This window comes from Notechis scutatus, chromosome 1, assembly GCF_049901735.1.
Source record: "Notechis scutatus isolate UNSWTSFEM ecotype Mainland chromosome 1, rNotScu1.2, whole genome shotgun sequence".
Taxonomy (NCBI): Eukaryota; Metazoa; Chordata; class Lepidosauria; order Squamata; family Elapidae; genus Notechis; species Notechis scutatus.
The window spans coordinates 238,021,725-238,041,344 of NC_142009.1; the positions used below are offsets into that span (position 1 = coordinate 238,021,725).

The 19,620-nt window shown below is 37.5% G+C and overlaps 1 protein-coding gene across 1 annotated transcript in view; it reads left to right on the plus strand.

The window, feature by feature from the left end:
* MUC2 (mucin 2, oligomeric mucus/gel-forming) overlaps positions 1–15,546 on the plus strand; it is a 66,907-nt gene extending 51,361 nt beyond the window's left edge. The window contains exons 35-46 of the mRNA XM_087949197.1: positions 1,328–1,397; positions 1,858–1,958; positions 2,156–2,187; positions 2,902–3,082; positions 3,851–3,955; positions 4,691–4,731; positions 6,720–6,842; positions 8,619–8,717; positions 10,126–10,254; positions 11,584–11,623; positions 12,953–13,082; positions 14,968–15,546. Of these exons, the coding sequence (XP_087805323.1) occupies positions 1,328–1,397; positions 1,858–1,958; positions 2,156–2,187; positions 2,902–3,082; positions 3,851–3,955; positions 4,691–4,731; positions 6,720–6,842; positions 8,619–8,717; positions 10,126–10,254; positions 11,584–11,623; positions 12,953–13,082; positions 14,968–15,226 (1,310 nt within the window). The 3' untranslated portion in view covers positions 15,227–15,546. The remainder of the gene's footprint in view (positions 1–1,327; positions 1,398–1,857; positions 1,959–2,155; positions 2,188–2,901; positions 3,083–3,850; positions 3,956–4,690; positions 4,732–6,719; positions 6,843–8,618; positions 8,718–10,125; positions 10,255–11,583; positions 11,624–12,952; positions 13,083–14,967) is intronic.
* The last annotated feature ends 4,074 nt before the right edge of the window (positions 15,547–19,620 follow it).

Here is a 19,620-nt window from a genome sequence, read left to right on the forward strand (position 1 = left end):
TTAGGTGATTGTGTTTTCTATTCTTGGAATCTATTCTTTTTTTCCTTGAAATGTGGTCAATCTGTTGATGAAAATGCTCTGGGGATAAGAAAGTTGTAGAAGGTGTATCAACATTTGGAACGTACATGTTAAAACAGCAAAGAAATAGCAGATGAATGAAAAAGTGGCATGTAGAGAATGGGGACAGGTCACCCTCCATTTCTCTTTTCTTCTGCTAGCATCTCCTGGGTTCTTCCCAATATACTCAGTTATTCATTCCCCTAATGTGGGTAGCTTATGCAGCAGAAATTAGATTACTGTCAACTCATAAAATATTTCTATGGTCTTTTTAGAGTTACCAACAGAAAGGGAGGAGGAAAGGGGTTTGAAAGAGCAGTGTGGCAGCTTGGAAATTGAAAGTGGATTCCATAAATACTTTTCAAAGATAGTAACTAGGTGACTGAAGTTTCTGCAGTGCAAAATTCTAACTGGAGAACATGATTGATGACTCTTGGCTATGGATGTGTCTCATTGGAGAATATGACTTATGATACATCCAGGGGCTGGGGGAAAACCAGGGTCAAGGGTGACAATGAATGATATGTCTCAGAGTCAGCTACACCCAGGCAGTGCCTGGGACATGTGAACTCCCAATAAATCCTTTTGAAGTTTTGGAAGTTTGGCTCGAGACTCATGATTTAATTGGGGTAACTGCCGGAATCCTGACAATCACTTCATACACCAGAGGTGAAATGTTCATCCCATCAAGTGAAGTCGAGGTGCAAAATAATTGGATAATAGACAAAAGTCAGCTTTTTCTGTAATTATAGAGCAGAAGATAACTTTGTAATCATGCTTGCAAAGGAAATCAGAAGCTTCTTTCTATTTCTTTGTATTCTTTCTCTTCATTTTTCTTTTTTCTTTTTTCTTTCTCCCTTTCTTTGTTCTCTTTATTCTGTCTCAGTTTATGTTAGTTTTAAACATTACAACATTTAATTAAAACATCTAATTAAAAATGTTTCTAAAAAAGAGAGAGGGATTGGAAGAGGTCCAGGAAGGAAGAAGTATGGGCTAATTAATCTCTTTCTACCACCTTCTCCTGCTTCTAAGGGCTAACAAAGTGTACCTTCCTCTTAGCTTAATCTTATCTCCTAGCTCATGATTGAAATTTGGGTTGTTATTCGTAGCATGAGCATAAAAGTTATATTATTCCCCAAATGTGATATACAAAGGCAGTCCCCAAGAATGGAAAAAATCTGCTAAGCTTTGCCAAACTTTATTTTGGAACGTGTTATCATTCATCCATTGTATCATCTTCATCTGTATTCTCCTTTCTTTTTTTTCCCAGTCAATATCTGCCCGCCCAATAAAGTGTACAAAGCATGCGGTCCTGCTATAGAAGAAACTTGCAAATCAGGGTAATTCATTTTCTGACATTCCAGACTCAGAATTATTTCAATGTAATTATTTTTGCAGTGTTGATGTTGAATATAATATCCCTGTGTCTGTCATCTTAGATAGCAGGGTTCCTATCCTGTTAGAAGAAATCCAGATCTCAGTTTTTGAATGAGATAAGCAGCCATATAAATGTGATAAATAACTAAATGTAAACTCTTAAAATGCTGGATCTGGCTTAGAAAATATATAACCTATGAATGCATACCTTGCAATTTACACATTTATTGGGCCAGTCATTTAGTACAAGAAGCACATCCCTTCCTGCCCTCTGAGTTGTCATATGATTCTGGGAAGCAACGCAACTGCTTGAGAGATATTACACTTGTCCTTCTGTATGTCCCAAAACACCTTTAATTAAAGCTGCAAGTTTTTGTTAGATATGTGAATAACTGTTGTTTCGTTTACCTTTTTCTGTTGTAGCTTAACAGGACAGAACCAGACCCAACAAATAGAAGGGTGCTTCTGTCCTGAGGGGACAAAACTTTATGACACTGCTATAGATGTATGTGTGGAAGCTTGTGGTAAGTGACTCTTCTTTTTCTCAAACATCCTTAGAATGTAGTCCGATATCTGCTTGCATCCGGGAGTAAATCTCATTGAGCTCAGTGGAGTTTACTTCTCAGTTGGCATGCATAAAATTACATTTCTATTGTTCTCATTAATACAATTTAAATAATAGAAATTATCTTAACATTAACGGCGATACCTTTGTTTTTAGGATGTGTTGGACCGGACAATATTCCCAGAAAGGTAAGCAACATGTCTGTTTCTTATGCATGAGTTGGACAATGAACTCTATATTTTCTAGAATAGGCTTGTTTTATGATAGAATTCTGACCTCTCCCCCCCTTTCAGCTTTATTTTACACTTTTATCTACTTGCAGAACTTATCCATGCTAATAAAGCTACGTGATAAAGAATTTGAGGAGGGTAGCTTGATCAGGGGTGCACAGAGCTTTGTTTAGCAGAAAGTCACTGTCTTATATGAAAGTCTCCAGCATTATATGAGTGGCAAAAAACAAAAAAGAATCTATTGATGATGATAGCTATGATAATAATCTATTAAGGTTTATCATAAATCTTACAGGAATTTCAATGATGGGATTATTAGATGACTAAACTCAGGATGGTGGTGGCATTTGTATGCAATTTATACATCGCCCAAAGTCACCGTGGGTAGTAAGATAGGTGTCATATAAATTTAGTAATAATAATATCAAAGCTCCAGCCCTTTTTATGTGCATCATCTATAAAAAAGTTCTGAGCTTCAATCATGTGAATGGAGCTTCCCTTTTTAGTTTTTTACTTGCCGATCTGCTACCCAATGAGTTATTAACTCCTAGAAATTCCTATAACATTTATCATAGTCCTTCAATGGTGCATGTAGGTGGGATCAGATTTGTTCTGCTTAATATTCTATAGGTTCTTACACTATTAATCAGTTACTTTTTTTCTCATTGACAGTTTGGGGAGACCTTTCAGTTTGACTGCAAAGATTGTATTTGCCTGGAAGGTGGAAGTGGCATTATCTGTGAATCCCACAAGTGTCCAGTACCAGTTCATGAAGTACAGTGTGAAGGAGAAGGATATCAGAAGATCACCAAAATTAATCCTGATGACAAATGCTGTTCACACACCGTGTGTGGTGAGTATGTCCATGTAGGCACCATATGTCAATGATAGTGATACTGTGTGACCTATAATCTGTACATTTAGCAATTGCAATATCACTTAGACTTATATACTGCTTCACAGTGCTTTTACAGCCCTCTCTAAGAGGTTTATAGAGTCAGCATATTGCCCCCAGCAATCTGGGCCCTCATTTCACTGACCTCAGAAGGATGGAAGGCTGAGTCAGCCCTACCTGAGCCACTTAGATTCAAACTCCTGGAGTGAGCAATAAATTAGCCTGCAGTACTGCATTGTAACCACTGTGCCACCCAGTGGTGGGATTCAAAAATTTTTATACTGGTTCTGTGGGCGTGGCTTGGTGGCAGGAAAAGGATACTTGTAAAATCTCCAGTCAGAGGTGGTATTTGCTGGTTCTCCAACCTACTCAAAATTTCTGCTACCGGTTTTTCAGAACTGGTCAGTACCTCTGGTGCCACCATGGCCACCATTTATTTCTTAATGTCATCTCTCTCAGACAACCAGGCTAGAATTTCTCAGTATAGAAAATATAATTGTATTTCAAGTGATGTGCATTCATGGTCCAACTCATTTATAAAGCATTATTACAAAGAAAGCTAACTTAATAAGATTTTCTCATTACAGTTTTTTCAATCTATAGGAAAGTCTCTAAGTTTAAAGAATTTCCAAGAATACAGTTGCTTTGTTTTGCAATAGATTGTGCTTAGAAGAAAAGGGATAATTTGCCAATGTGGAAGTTGAATTTTTCCTTTCTCCATCGTAGTGTGCAACACCACTCAATGTACAACCAAGCCTCCTCAGTGTGAACCAGGATTCTTAGCTGTTGCTAATACCATTGAAGAACACTGTTGTCCTTCTTATGATTGCAGTAAGTCTCTCTTAACTAACTTTGGAAGGATGAATATATGGCTTTGGAAAATTCAGCTTGACACTTTGATCCTAAATGTGTTACATTAGAATTATGTCCAGTTATTATCAATGGAAATTGTTTCCACCAAATATTTATGTTATCACCTAGCACTTATCAGCTTAAAGCAAATCAAATTTAGAATACAGGTACTTTGCAATGAACTGCATAATATCCTGCTCACAGGTTTTTAAAAATTCCTTCCATATATATAAATTTGTCTTTTTTCTTGTCCATCTATAATATCTCTGATTTATACATCCTTGTTTTTATGCATTAATTTGAACAATACATAATAGAAATCTATAATTCCTTGAGTTCATGTGAACTTCAGTAGAACAGTCTATGGAGGTGACCGATAATTAGGAATGAAGACCTTGGTTCACCTACATCTCCCCAAATCTCCTACCACTGGCCATACTGGGATCACTGGTGGTTTTAAAACAAACTATTTGGGATATCTATCCATAAGGTACTACACAGTTCAGAGTTATTTAAATAAAAAAATAAAATAAAAAGCAATATATTCAGCAGGCATTAATAAATGCCATAATTGGGGAGAAAAGATGAGAAAATGTCTTGTTACTTTACTTAACGTTACATACTAGAGAAAGTATATCAACAACAAAATACAGTTACTTTTAAGCAAAGAGCATAAAGTACTGACAAAGATTTTTAAACAATTATTTTCTCTAGATCCTAAAAAAGTGTGTGTGAAGGATGGTAATGAATATAAGGTAAACTTTTCCTTTCTTCTTAAGAGGGATTTTTCTTTTAAAAAATAATGAAACTCATAGCCTACCTTTTACCAGAGTTGCAACTGAAGAAGGCTTATTTAAAAAAGGAAATAGAAGAATGAGTTATAACTGAAAGTTAGTGAGCATCATGTCAGTGAAAATAGCAAAACCCAGGAAAGAGTTGTAGAAGACAAACGTAAGGGAAGATGCCTACTGTATACAACCTGGCCCAAGGCATTCTGGGATAACCAGGATTCCAGCACTTGGTCATTTAACCTGCTTTTAGAACCAACCAACTTTTCCAGTTTTGTTACCATGCTTAGGTCTTTCAGGATACCTCAGTAATACCCAAAGTACATATCTACTTCGAAATAAGTTCTATTGAAATTGATACTATAGAAAACCTTATGCATGTTTATAAGCGATCAGACACCATTGAGCACAGAAGGATTTGTTTCTGTCTAGACCAAGAGGTCTGGGTCTGTGGCCCATAGATTGGTAAAGTCTCCTCAACAGATCATGCTGGAACTATTGTGCTGGCCAGTTGGGAGAAGTTGCAGTTGTGCAGTGTTGTTTTCAAGTATATACTATCTGCTAGTTTAGAAGTAAGCTGAACCGAACCCTCTATGGCTTTGGGATGGAGGGTGGAGAAGCAGTGAGAAACTTTTGTCTCCAAGGCAGAAGTCGATTGACAAAGCTCTCCGTGGCTAGGAAGCACAGTATGCTTTAAAAGTGAGACATATGATCCTGCAGACTCAAATGGCTGATCTGAACAATGTTTTCAACCATGGTTTTCAACCACTTATGCAAGTGACAAAAAAGAGGAAAAGTAGTGAAGAGCTGGGTTAGCAAAGGGACATTAAGAAGTTGTAGAAATCCTGCAGACTCAAATGGCTGATCTGAACAATGTAGAAATCCTGCAGACTCAAATGGCTGATCTGAACAATGTTTTCAACCATGGTTTTCAACCACTTATGCAAGTGACAAAAAGAGGAAAAGTAGTGAAGAGCTGGGTTAGCAAAGGGACATTAAGAAGTTGTAGAAATGAAGCAGAGAATATGGCTATAGTGCTGCCATGACGGATTTGTGATGGGAAGTGGGAGGATAGTCAGGGGAATGGGATTGAGAAGCCTTCAAAGATGTTGTTCAGGAATCCTCAATTCTTGCCTAAACATGCATTATGGAAAAAAATAAAAAGAGGCAAAAACATAAATGGATTAATAGCAAGGTGATATCAGCCTTCTGGGTAAACCAGATAGGGAACATGATTAGATGAGCTAATTCTACTTTATTGTAAGGCTACATTAACAGAATTGGGATGCGGTGGCTCAGCGGCTAAGACGCTGAGCTTGTCGATCAGAAAGGTCGGTAGTTCAGTGGTTCGAGTCCCTAGCACCGCATAACGGAGTGAGCTCTTGTTACTTGTCTCAGCTTCTGCCAACGTAGCAGTTTGAAAGCATGTAAAATGCAAGTAGAAAAATAGAGACCACCTTGGTGGGAAGGTAACAGCATTCCATGTGCCTTCGGCATTTAGTCATGCCAGCCACATGACTGAAATGATTAGCAGAAATGACTAGCACGTATAAAGAGGAACCTTTACCTTTACATTAATAGACTCATGCAAATCTGAAGTACAAACTACTAGCTGAATTTTTGACCATACAATTAATTAAGTTTCTTTATCTGAGTCTTAAACCACTGGAGGCTCTTGTCTGATCATTTCCTAGGCAATATCTTTTTCCCCATCCTGAAGGTCATTCTCAAATAGCACTACAAGGGAATAGTAAAGTAGACAATTAGCAAGAATAGAATTAAAGAGTTAGAGGCTTAAGAATCCATCTAATAAATTCTGAAACTGCAGCAAATTCTCTAATCCCTAGTGGGCCTTTCTCATATCAGAGTTTCAATAATTTTGTAACAAAGATATTGCATCAGATCTGCTTTATCTTATTCTTTGCTAATGAATGAATCGCCCTGCTTTGTTCCAGCCCGGTTCAGAAGTCTTAGGAAGCCAGTGCCAGAAGTGTATATGCACAAATAAACAAAACAGCACCACTCTTCTGAATATCATAGAGTGTAAGAATATCCCATGTAACGTGAAGTGCCAGGCGGTAAGTAGTTCCACTTATATAAGCAGACAACGCACTATGTGGGAAAACAAGAGGACAAGCACAGTGGTGGGGTTCAATTTTTTTTACTACCGGTTCTGTGGGTGTGGCTTGGTTGGCATGGCAGGGGAAGGATACTGTAAAATCTTCTGTCAGAGGTGGGTTCTCCGAACTACTCAAAATTTCTGCTACCGGTTGTCCAGAAGTGGTCAGAACCTGCTGAATACCACCTCTGGACAAGGAGGACTGTGGAAGAACTGTTCCCTGTAACCTAATTATGACGTCTCCAAGCTTGAGGGCAAGCTTCGCTGTTGAGTGAAGCAGCCATTTCTGACAGCAGAAGTGCTCAACTGAGAACAGCACTGAAGATATAGCAGAATAGATGGCTTCCCATCCAAGCTAGCATATTATCCCCAGGTGGACTGAATTCTATCATTCTGCAGCCAAAATTGAAGCAAGACTAATTTTTTTTTTTTCAAAACAATCAGCTTATGTATAGGACTGGGATGGAGAGATTTTCATCCTTTGCCTCTAGCAAGAAAAGTATCTTGGGTCAACCATACAGAACAAAATATCATTAAGGAAGAGAAAAAAAAGCCAAAACAGTTTAAAAAAGAGAGAGAATTGAACATTGTTGATAGGTCCCAAATGCTGAGAAGGAGGAAGTAGAAATCTTGGGAGTAAAGTGGTTGAATAGAGGAGGGAAAGCAAGTAAAAGTTGTACGACAACCTCATCAATCATATTATTGTGATCACCTGGAATTACAGGAATTGCAGCCCCAAATATTTAGAATTAGGATTTCAAATTAGACAATAGCTGGTTCTAATAATAATAATAATGAGTGCATTTGGAGACAGACTGGCTCAGGGACACTGTGCCTTCTTTATGATTTCTTTCACCCTAGAACTGCAGTAGAGCTTGTCCTAGCAGAAGCTCCCTGCCATACCCAGCAGTGCCAAGAACCTCAAGCTACCTTGCCAGGAACCTAATCCCTTTAGTCTCAATGGCCAGCCATATGTATAGAAATTTTGGGCAGAACAGAAGCGTGTCTAGTAGGGGCTTGCCTATCACTGCCCTGGAACACAAATGTCATGTCATTCCATATCCATCTTGCTGACTGCTCTTTCACAGCCTGTCCTACCCAACCAAGATTATAGATCTTGTTGAAACCACCAGAGCTTCATATTAGCTCAATAACTTCAAGACTCACTCCCAAGACTACAGCATCAAAGATAAGCCCAGAATTTACCTGGGCCTCTTTGGCCCAGATGCAAAACCCCCAAAACACCCTACAGAAAAGCACTAGGGAGGCTCCCTTGCTGGTAAGAATCGCATGTGGTGTGGTATCCATGGACAACAAGTTCACTGAAGATTCCACCCTTTGGGGAAAAAAAAATCTACCCAGGTTAGAGATGTCTTCTGATCTCAGAGGATCAGTTGATCCTCCTTGACTAGCCCTGTATTTCTGCCTTTTATGATATTCTTAGGCAAAGATATTGAGAAAATAAGTCACTATCTGCTTTCCAGGCTGGAGGTAGCTTGACCTGCTCCATTTTTGCCAGTTTTGAAGGCACAGCAGAGCAACTGAACAACCAGTTGGCATTAATGGATTAGTCTAGTTAGATAACAGCTCCATCTGGAAGGACCAGATTGCCTATCTCGGAACAGAGCACTGAAGAAAGGACGGCTGTATGGAATTTGAATAAGAATACTTGGTTTTATTAATTTTTTTTAAAGTCCTATTTGAACACCACAGTTGTATATCTCTTTCTCCGTAGGGCTATTCTCCTATTCTACACCCTGGTGACTGCTGTCCAATATGTGTGCAGACAAGTTGTGTTATAAGAACAATAGAAAATGACATTGTCATTTTAAGAGTAAGTTTATTTTTTTCATAATTATCTTCAGGTAGTAATGCTTTTATTGGCATTCCTACTGGATAGAATGTGGAAAAATGTGGGGGACAATTGGAAATTTGTCACTGCATCAGCACCTCCTCATGATTTTCCTTAATCCACTATCCTCACAATATCTAGGCGTCTGTGTGAAATTTCTCCAGAGGATATGCATTCAGATTAAGCACAAATGGAAAAAAAAACTAATGCATTTCTATTGAGTTTATAATTGTTATAATACAGAATGAATGCAAAAGTGATATAAGAAATGACTACGGGCATATTCATATCTATTGTTTCCACTTATAAGAAATGGGCTTGGGTATATTCATATCTATTTTTCCAATTTATTTTGTCTACTTCACTATTGTAGATTGAAGGGATGAGGTCCTGAGTGGGTTGTTTAATTGTACCTACAAGCATCAACAGGGTTAGTCTTGATAGAAATTGCAAGAAAAATAATGGAGACTTGAGGCACACAAATCTCAATAAAATAAGGGTGAGGGAAATTGAGTAAAGGTTAGAATGGAAATAAGAAAACAAATGTGGCATAAATCAAAAGTTGAAAAACTTTATTCCTTTACATATTGTTTAACTTCTCTAATTTTCTCTGTATTCCATCCTTCTGCTGCTGACAAAGGAGCTTCCTTGCTTGGTCTCTTCTCTGCACACTTTCTAGAGTCTCAACATCTTTTCTATATCATAGAGATGCAATATTCCAAATGTGGCCCTACCAGGATGTTATAAAATGGTATTAACACTTCATGTGATCTTGATTCTATCCCTCTGTTAATGCAGCCTAGGACTGCACTGGATTTCTTGGCAGCTGCAGCCCACTACTGGCTCATATTTAAGTAATTGTCCTCTAGGATTCCAAGATCCTTCTCACAGTTACTACTATTGAACTAGTTACCACCTATTCTATACCCGTGCATTTGGTTTTTCTTGCTTAAATTACTTTACTCACCACTGAATTTCATTTTACTAGATAGGCCCCAATGTTCAAGTCTCTCTAGATCCTTCTGTATTTTGAGTCTATCTTCCACATTGTTGACTATTCCTGTCAGCTTGGTATTGTCTGCAAATTTAATGAGTCCCTCCTCTACCTCTTCATCTTACAGCCCTATTGGTTTGGCCCTCCATGTCTGTCCCAGTTTTTCATGTGACCCTTGGGAAAATTAATTGCTCACCCCGTTCTATAGCCTCTCAGGTCTCAAGTACGAGTGACACAATTGGTGGGGAAAGGATTTATCATGTTAGTTAATTTTCATTAAGAGGATGCCTCCATTGAATGTCTACCATGCTCTTTTTTGGGCGGGGGGGGGGGGGGGGAGATTTTTAACAAACAGGAACCTATTTAGTCCTGAACTTATTTCCTTCTTCCAAACAGCCTGGTGAAAGTCAGAATGATCCCAAAGACAACTGTACTATTTACAGCTGTACGAGGATTCATAGACAGCTGATTTCCTCTACCTCTGTGATCAAGTGCCCAACATTTGATGAGAATAGATGCCAACCTGTGAGTTAAAAGTTGAATCTACACATATGATGTTGTGAAAAAAAATAGTTTGATTCAGATTGAATAGGATAGAAGCAAGAGCTGAATCAAGTAGATTTTATGTGGGTTGCTGGAACAATGTAATATTTAATACCAAAAAATAAGCAAACAAAGATGATTCAGACTGGAAAAATTTATCATTTAAATACAAAAATTAATTATTACACATGTTTTATTGCATCAAGTTATCACAGCACAACCAATAAGGTGAAAGGTCAGAGGTTTCAAGAATTCATTCCCAGAAGTCCTTTGAGTTTATACCTCCTGGCCTAACCTTTGGAGCTTCTCCTGTCACTAGCTGTCTTCCAGAGAATCTCATCTGGTATGTTCAGCCCAGTGTGTAAGATAAGACACTCAGCACTTATAATTGACAGTGAAAGGAGAAAAATGTGAGCGAAAATGAAATAATTCTTCTAGAATTGCAGTATAAATGTACGTTATGAAAGGTTTTAGGCTTTTCTTCCCCTTTGAGAAACAGATCCATCTCACAAGAGATAAACAACATTAGACTTTGTGGTAATTTTTTTAAAAGAAGGAAACTATAAATGTTCTTTTAAACTTTAAACAGATGCAATGGTATGTGGGAATGACCTTGGGAGATAGGAGAAACAACCACAGCCTAGGCAGAGGGTCTTCAAGGTCATTCCCACATATTACCACAATGCCCCAAACATTTAACGTGTTTCAGTACTGATGGTGTTGAAAGAAATAGATATAACTTGAAGAGAAAAATACTAACTATCTAATATTATACCAAAAGGACATTATTGTTGTTATTCTTATTCTTATTCTTATTATTTTTATTGTTGTTGTTGTTATTGTTATTGTTATTATTATTATTTAAAGAATGCTAAGACTTCTGGAACATTTCAGATAGATACCATCCACTTCTGCTGTTCAAAAATGGTTCATGACCTGTTCTGATGACAAGGCAACTGAGCAATGTGGATATGTTCTTAGGCTGCAGGGTAATCCCAGTAGGATCAATACAGAATAGACAAATACAAACACATGTTTGTAGTTCCACTATGGAAGGAAGTGAACTAACGGAGTAAAGGAACCCACCGCATGCTCATGTTTGAGATTAGCATATTTTTCTCACTTGTTCTTCATCTAAGAAACAAGGTAGAGGGAAATATTGTTCTCCTCCCTATCTGTGCCATGCAATATCGTAAACTGCAAATCCCATAATTCCTAGAAAGCATGGTGGAACATTAGAGCAATTATTTCAGTACAATTTGCAGTTCTAGTAGGTGGTTATACATGTTATTGTTATTATTTTGTTTGCAGGGCACCATTATTTACTTGCCTAATGGCTGTTGTAAGACATGTAAGTATTATAAAACTATATACACTTCCATTCTAAGGAATTAGTCTATATAATGAAGGGGGAGGGGCAATTTAATTATGTAAATAATATTTATTTGAGAGAGGTTCATCCACTTGTACTCTAGCAAATTATTGCTTTACTATTGAAGAAAAATAATAATTTGATAGAATACAAGTGATGCTCATTCTATTGATGCTCTGTTTATACATATTAGCTTGATTAACGAACCATGTTAAAAAAAAACAGTTCACAAACATGAAAATATCCCTAGTAAAGAAGGTTGTATTTGTGTGATTAAAGGATGTTTGGCTCCAGATAATAAAGGTTTAGAGTTTTGTTCCTGAAAACATGGTCCTTTCAAGGAAACTAAACTGAAAGGTATTTGCAAATGTTGCAGTATGGCATTATTAAACGATAAGTTTATTAAGGATTTCCCTGAATATTCCTTGATGTTTTGGAAGAGATGAAAAACCTACTAAAAATGTTGAGGGAACAGAAAGTTTTCCTAGTTCCTTTCCCAGTTCCTTTCAGGAACATGCCTGGAAGAAAAGAAGCTATTATCCACCTGCTGGATTATAGGACTGTACACCTGGCAGAGGAAATGGGATAGGTTCTTATTTTAACAAAGTCAAACTATTTTTTTCAGTGAGCTTAGTGATTGGATAGCAATGTATGGAGGCCTTAGCTAATGGTGCTCACTACTATAATTTTTGGTTTAGTTATTTGTGTAGCTATTTTAACTATTTTTAGTAGTGAGGCATTTTTGTTCAGAGAATGCACAGGAAAATTATCTCTATTTATTTGTTTATATCTTTTTATATCTTCCCAACTTAAAACTAATGGAAGCATCCCTATTTGTACTCTGCTGAAAAATTCTATGCAAAAATTAACTTTCAAAAAAGACTCACTCATTTCACTTCCTATCTCAGGAAAATCTCTGGAGTTTTTTTCCCCTCCTTTGCTGGTACTTTGCTTGTATGAAGTGACCATTCAAAGTTACAATGGCACTGAAAAAAGTGACTTATGACCATTTTTCACACAACTGTTGCAGCATCCCCACAGTCTTGAGAGGCCAGGCGAGGAGATGTGTGCCTCGAAGTGAGTGATATTAAGTTGGCCATGCCCAGCCAATAACATCACCGCCAAGCCATGTCCACCCAGTCACATGACCACCAAGCCACGCCCACCACCTAAGCCACGCCCACAGAACCAGTTGTTAAAAATTTTGAATCTCACCCCTGACTATGCTAAACTATCCAGGAGAGCAAAAAAACTTGAAGTTTATGCTTGCATTTGAATGACAGTCTTTTTATTCCTCTTGTTTGATAGGTATATTATTGGCAGCTACCCCATCGTGCTCTGCCAGTCAAACAATGGACTATATTAATTACAATGGCTGCCGTTCAGAGGATCTCGTCCCTGTGACTCAGTGTGAAGGAAGATGTGGAACTTTTTCAATGTATGTAAAATGCTGAAATCCAATGATATGCTTGTGTGCAAGACAACTCAAGATTTCTATCTTTGTTCGAAGTTATTATATTATCTTTTTTCCCTTCCCAGCTGTGAAAGAATGTGCAATGATAGAGTTGGGAAACAGATGATTTTGAGAAATGAAATAGGATAATGAATGGTTTCCACTTGGAAGAATGATAGGCAGATGGATTATAATAGGCAAATTCCTGATTTATAGATTATTATGTGCAATTGAAAACCTTGAAAGTATTAAAACTGAATTGTAGGGAATAAGCTTTAGGACTGCTGCCAAAGATACATTTTGGTTTTCCTTGGAAAAAGAAAAAAAATTCAGATATTAAAAAAATGGATGACTTTGAGTGTGTTTGAACTAAGATCTTCCTCCTGAGAAACAATATTAAATATTAGTTGTCAAAGATATGACTATTATTGTTATATGAATTACATTAATTATTTAATAATACGGACTATTTAAAGATTCTGTCCTCTCGTTGGATCTTCCAAATTAAGAAAGATAAATTTTGGAAGATTTACTGGAGGAGAATTCACAAGACTTTGGGATGAAGATGTCTTCTTGGAGAAAATGCTTATCCTAGAAGTTCTCACTGTCCCTTTCTCTTAATCTCAGTCTCTTGGCCCAGCCCACCTCTTCAGCAGAATCACCTGTTATTTGGAGGAACGTTTTTATAAAGTCTTATTGTCCTAGGGAAAAAGAAAAGAAAAGTATTAATCTTCCATATATTCACTTCAACTGATTAATTTCTGGATCCAATCCTCTGTGACCTTTTTTTTCTGATGGGTTTTAAAAAATAGTGTTGCTAGTGGTAGGAATATAATAAAGTAATCTTGTGGTGTAGGCTAAATAGTGAATAGCATTGTAGATCCAGGAGGACAGTGTGTAAACCATGTTTGTACCCTTGCGGAAATCCTATATTCAACTTATTTAGCATTTGAAAGTATCCACAAGAGGAGCAAAAATAGAATCAATACTAATTTGAAATTGCAATTCTTTTTTTTTTTTAACCCTTTTTTGCACAAAATTGATTTTCTTTGTTAAATCTCCAAGAAATAGAGGTTGGATTTTTTGTTGCCTATTTTTGGGAGATTTTATAGAAATCTTAGCATGAATGTTATGAGCATGGCAAAGTTCCCTGTGATGAGTTATGAAAATGCCTGTTTCCAGATACTCTGAAGTAAAACCAAATGTATCTTGATAATCCTTTAAAATAAATTAATTTGACAATAGAAACCAAACAGGGCACAGTTGAGGAGGAATAAGAAGGACCCTAATAATAAGAATAGACCTTTTTAGAGTTCAAATATAGTATGGAACCAAACTAAATACTACATTAGACTGTGCAGGCTTTAAAGTTTCCTTCAATTGAAGAGACTTTACATCAATCTCTCTCACACTCATGAACAAGCATGATTATTTATATCATGCTTATAATCATTTTTATATTCATTTATAATCATTAGAACTTCCAGGAAGGAATGGCTGTTATTCACCTAGTTAATTCATGATAGAGGCTCAATCCAATCCATGAACTTTGTTTATTAGTCACTCAGTCTTTCAACTAATTTTCCCCAAGTTCAGCCAGACTTGGGTTATTTGGGTTCTTTTAATTCTCTTCAATAAAAAATCCTGGGTTTTTCTGCCTTTATTTTAAAAGATGGCACAATATTTCAAGGACATTGTACCTTGACTGGATATTATGGAGGACATAGTTTAAGTTCCTGAAAAATAAGCACCTCTTATGGTAGAGGTTCTGTAATATTACATCCCCAACCTTCAACAAAAGCAACATCTTTAAAAGCACACATAACACGAGCAAATGTAACTCTTTCTTTATTTTGCATTATAAAAACAGATACTCTCCTGAAGCTAATTCCATGACGCATAAGTGCAGCTGCTGCAGAGAGTCAAAGACAGCCAAGAAAGAAATCATGCTGCTGTGTCCTGGTGGCATCAGAAAGAAATACCGTTACATCCATGTGGAACACTGTGAGTGCCTGAACACTGAATGTGGTGATGAGCGAAGCTCCTCAGAAGAATATAGGGAGGACAAAGAAATCATCACGCAACCACCCCAGGCTATCAGGAACAGAAGTACGAAAGCTTTGGAATGAAATAAGATAACTGCTGATACACAGCGAAGAAATATACTGTGACTACACATACTATTATAATCTACCACTTTACCTTACTTTCTACAGCAGGGATGTCCAACCTTGGAAACTTTAAGACTTGTGGACTTTACCTCTCTGCATTTTGCTGACTAGGGAATTCTGGGAGTTGAAGTTCACAAGTGTTGCCAAAGTTGGACACTTCTGTTCCACAGCCTTCTCGGTCTGACTATCCTTTACTATGCTCACTTATTTATTTGCACTAAAAATAAAACTAAAAATATTTTCTCCTATATATAAAAAGAAATGAAGGATGTATCGTATGACTTGGACTGTTGAATTAGCTTCTTTTGCTTTGGTTAATTAAAGGCATATTTCACAAGCGAGGTCTCCATTTCTGGTTTTGTTGACACATTTTTGAGTTTCTTAAATCTTGGGCTTCTACTCTTATAAAATTTATGCTTCAGATGAATGTTGCTGATCTATGAGGGAAATGCCAGTAACTTGCTGAGTTTTCTAGAGGATTTTGCTGGCTTTTTGTCTTCTGATATTTTTTCCATGGTCTTATTGAAGTCCACTGAACTATAAACACTTATACACATGGAAGATAATATTATTCAAGACTGTTTTTGAGCCCATCTATTGCCTGTCTGTGGTACAGTGAAATCTCAGATGATATGCCCAAGACTTAACTGCTCATATTTCCTTCTAAACTAACTTCTTTTTGATTCATATATACATCAGTTGAGAATTGTGTTGACTGTGCTGCCAAAAGCAAAGAGAAATGCTGAAAAGTCAGTAGAAAAAGTTGAAGAGAAGATGGAGAAAGTGCATATACCTTCAAGTCCATTTGTTCTAATATCATGCAAACTTTCATCATACCTTTAGGTACAATTTGATTTTCAAATTAAAATTACAGTTTCAGATTTTTCAAAGTTCTGCATGTTGTAATTTTTACCAGTACAGGGAAGTATATGGATGCATAGATTAAAAAAATCTGTCCCAGTTTTAACAGTACATACATGAAATTGTGTCTTCTCCGTCATGTACTTTTTCCATGTACATCATTGATTTCAATAGAATTATATTTCAGCACTGCAGGCTGTAAGCCAGTTTGACCGTACTATCAATTTTTTTGTGAAAAGATTTAAAACTCCCCAATTATCAATCTCTTCTAGATGTCCATGCTTCAGCTTTTTTCTTTCTTTCTACTTATTGTAAACTGCACCAAATATTTTGGGAGATGGCTATCGAAGAAATTAATAAATGTGTGTGTGTGTATGTGTGTGTGTGTGTGAGAGAGAGAGATGGGGAGGGAGGGAGGAAGAGAGAGAGAGTGAGTAGAAGTCTTTGGCAGACTAATGCTGGTTTACTTCTCTTAAGAAACAACTCTTCAGTAAAATGAGCGGCAAAAATATTTGACGCTAAGCTTGTGCAGAATCAAACACACAGTCAAAATAACAATCATATAGCATTCCTAGCTAAATTTGTTACTTATTTCTTAAGATGAGCAGGTGCTTAAAGTCCTGTATTTGTTTTTTCTTATATGATTTCCCCTAGCTAGTGGTGGAACTCATCTCTGGGGGGAATGAGTCTGCCTACCAAGATGAAGTGAACCGGTTGCTTTCGTGATGTGGAGACAGTAACTTGGTCCTCAACATCAATAAGACCAAGAAGCTTATAGTGGACTATAAATGGAACAGATCAGACATCCAGCCCCTGCTTATCAATGGAGACCAAGTGGAGCAAGTGGCCAGTTTTAAGTTTTATGGGTGTTACCATAAAAGAGGACCTGATCTGGGGTGCTCACATTGCAGCACTGGTCAAAAGGGCTCAGCAGAGACTCTACTACCTGAGACTTCTCAGAAAACAACAATTGAATCAAAAACTGCTGGTGACCTTCTACCACTGCACCATAGAGAGTATCTTAACTTACTGCACCTGTGTATGGTTTGCAAATTGCACAGTGGCAGATAGGACAGCACTCCAGAGGATTAACGTCATTGCCTGATCATAGGTTGCCCTCTCCCCTCTTTGGAAGAGCTTTATAGCTCCCGCTGCCTTGAGAAAGTTCAAAACATTCTCAAAGATCCATCTCATCCTGGGCACCCTTTTTTGAACTATTACCATCTGGGAGACAGTACAGGATAATAAAAACAAGGACAAATAGGCTGAAAAACAGCTTCTGTCCCAGGGCAGTAACTCTATTGAATTCTACTGTGTAATGTAGTGTTGATGCGATGTCAGGGGTTTTCAATTCAGTGTGTGGAGTGTGAAGGAGGTGTGTTTGTGTTTATTTATAATGTGTTGTTATTGATACAGACAGGAAGGGGGCATACATTTACTCTGTCAGTTTTCTGGCTCATATCCGTGGACATTGTTTTTAAGGTCAAGCTTAAGAAATGCTTTTCAGATGCAGAAGCCATACTGGCTGAGGATATTGAAAATGAAATCCAACATATATTGGGGGCACCAGCAGGCTGCAATACTCCATATGACTTACTATAGATCTCTGTTGCCAGTTAATATTGGCTATATATCATAAGAATTACTTTCAAGGAGCATTCTGTCCATTGCATTTTATCCCTCGAGATAATACAGATACCCTTATGCTGAGGTCACAGTTCATAGTCATTATAATGAATACTCATATCTGTAGCCACACCACTTACCACTTATATTTTTTACTTAGTCTTGGCAGCAAAGGTTTTTTGGTCTGCAGTGCAATATAGATGAAAACATGTTCTTTTACTCTGAAGCTGCAAATCAAGTTTGAAATAGATTTTTGTACATATATTTTTCTGAATGGTATACAGTGTTTTCTCTTCGTTTTTGCTTTTGCACAAAAAGAAGTATGGACATCCAAAGGAGGATTCATTGTTTGGCTCCTATATTTTGTACTGCTAACAGATCTACCTTCTTGTGTGTGCTTAAAAATAACAGTTCCAATGACCTTACTGAAGATAAACCACAGCCAACGAAAGTCTAAAATCCACTTATTGCTAAGCCTCCAAAAACTGTTCTTTGAGATGAACATTAACAAATAGGGCATATTATCACATATCTATGAAGTCACAGGAGTCAAGCTCCACTTGTGGAAGTGTTCTTCTTTTATACAGTTAATGAAATTGTATATTTTGTAAACGAATGGGCCTTCATATGTATTTGTAGCATAAATGCTTGTTCCTGTTTTAGATGGTTAAAGAAAGCAGCCACAGTAGCCACGTAAGTTATTTATTGATATCCCTTTTGTTTTTGATGCCTTCATGTCAGTCGTCACTCATGGCAATTGCCTAGACGAGACTCTGCAGTTTTCTTGGCAAGATTTCAGAAGTGATTGGCCCTTGCCTGCCTTCTAGTGCTGAGAGAGAATGACTGACTGAAGGTCAGTCAGCTGGCTTTCATACCTAGGGCAGGTCTCCACAGCAGTCTAGTGTAGACTGGTGCCTTAACTGGCTTTCATTGATAGCCTTGTATGTACCATAGGATTTTACATATAAATATGAGGACCCAGATTGTTGGGGGCAATATGCTGACTCAGCAAACCGCTTAGAGTGGGCTGTAAAGCACTGTAAAGCAGTATATAAGTCTAAGTGCTATTGCTATTGCTATATACTACAAAAATTATTAGATTGTGAATAGCATTACTGGAGGGGGGTTAATATGCATCAAACCCCATTGCTTGTACTGATGATGTTGAGTAATAAAACACCTACAAGCAAACAACCATGCTCAGAGAGCACCAAGAAATCCATAGAGATAGATAAATAGATTCCTTAGCCAGCTAATAGATAGATAGAACAGAATAATGGAGTTGGAAGGGACATTGCAGGTCATCTAGTCAAACCCCCAGTCAAGCAGGAGACCCTGTACCATTTCTGACAGGTGGCTGTCCAGTCTCTTCTTGAAAGCTCTCAGTGATGAAGCTCCCACAACTTCTGAAGGCAGAACAGGATGCAAATAGGATGTGCAGTCTGCAAACTCTGCAAGCTGCCAGACCCTGCCAGAAGGTCAATCCACAGCCACAAGTGAGGAAGGCAGATCTAGCTTCTGTAGTTCTGTTCTGCTCTATTATCTACTTATCCCCTTTCATCAGGGATCTTCAAACTTGACAGCTTTAAGACTTGTGGACTTCAACTCCCAGAATTCCTCTTCCAGTCATGTTAGCTCAGCAATTCTGGGAGTTGAATCCCACAAGTCTTAAAGCTGTCAAGTTTGAAGACCCTTGCCTTTCATGTATCTCAACAAATATTTTAAGTAGAATTGTAAGAGACATTTCTTTCCCAATGTATCCCTGCTGAAGATATAGCAATGTCTGTGAACAGATCATATAAATGTACATTTATATGATCTGTTCACAGACATGCTGTATCTTCAATGAAATCTTGGTTTCACAT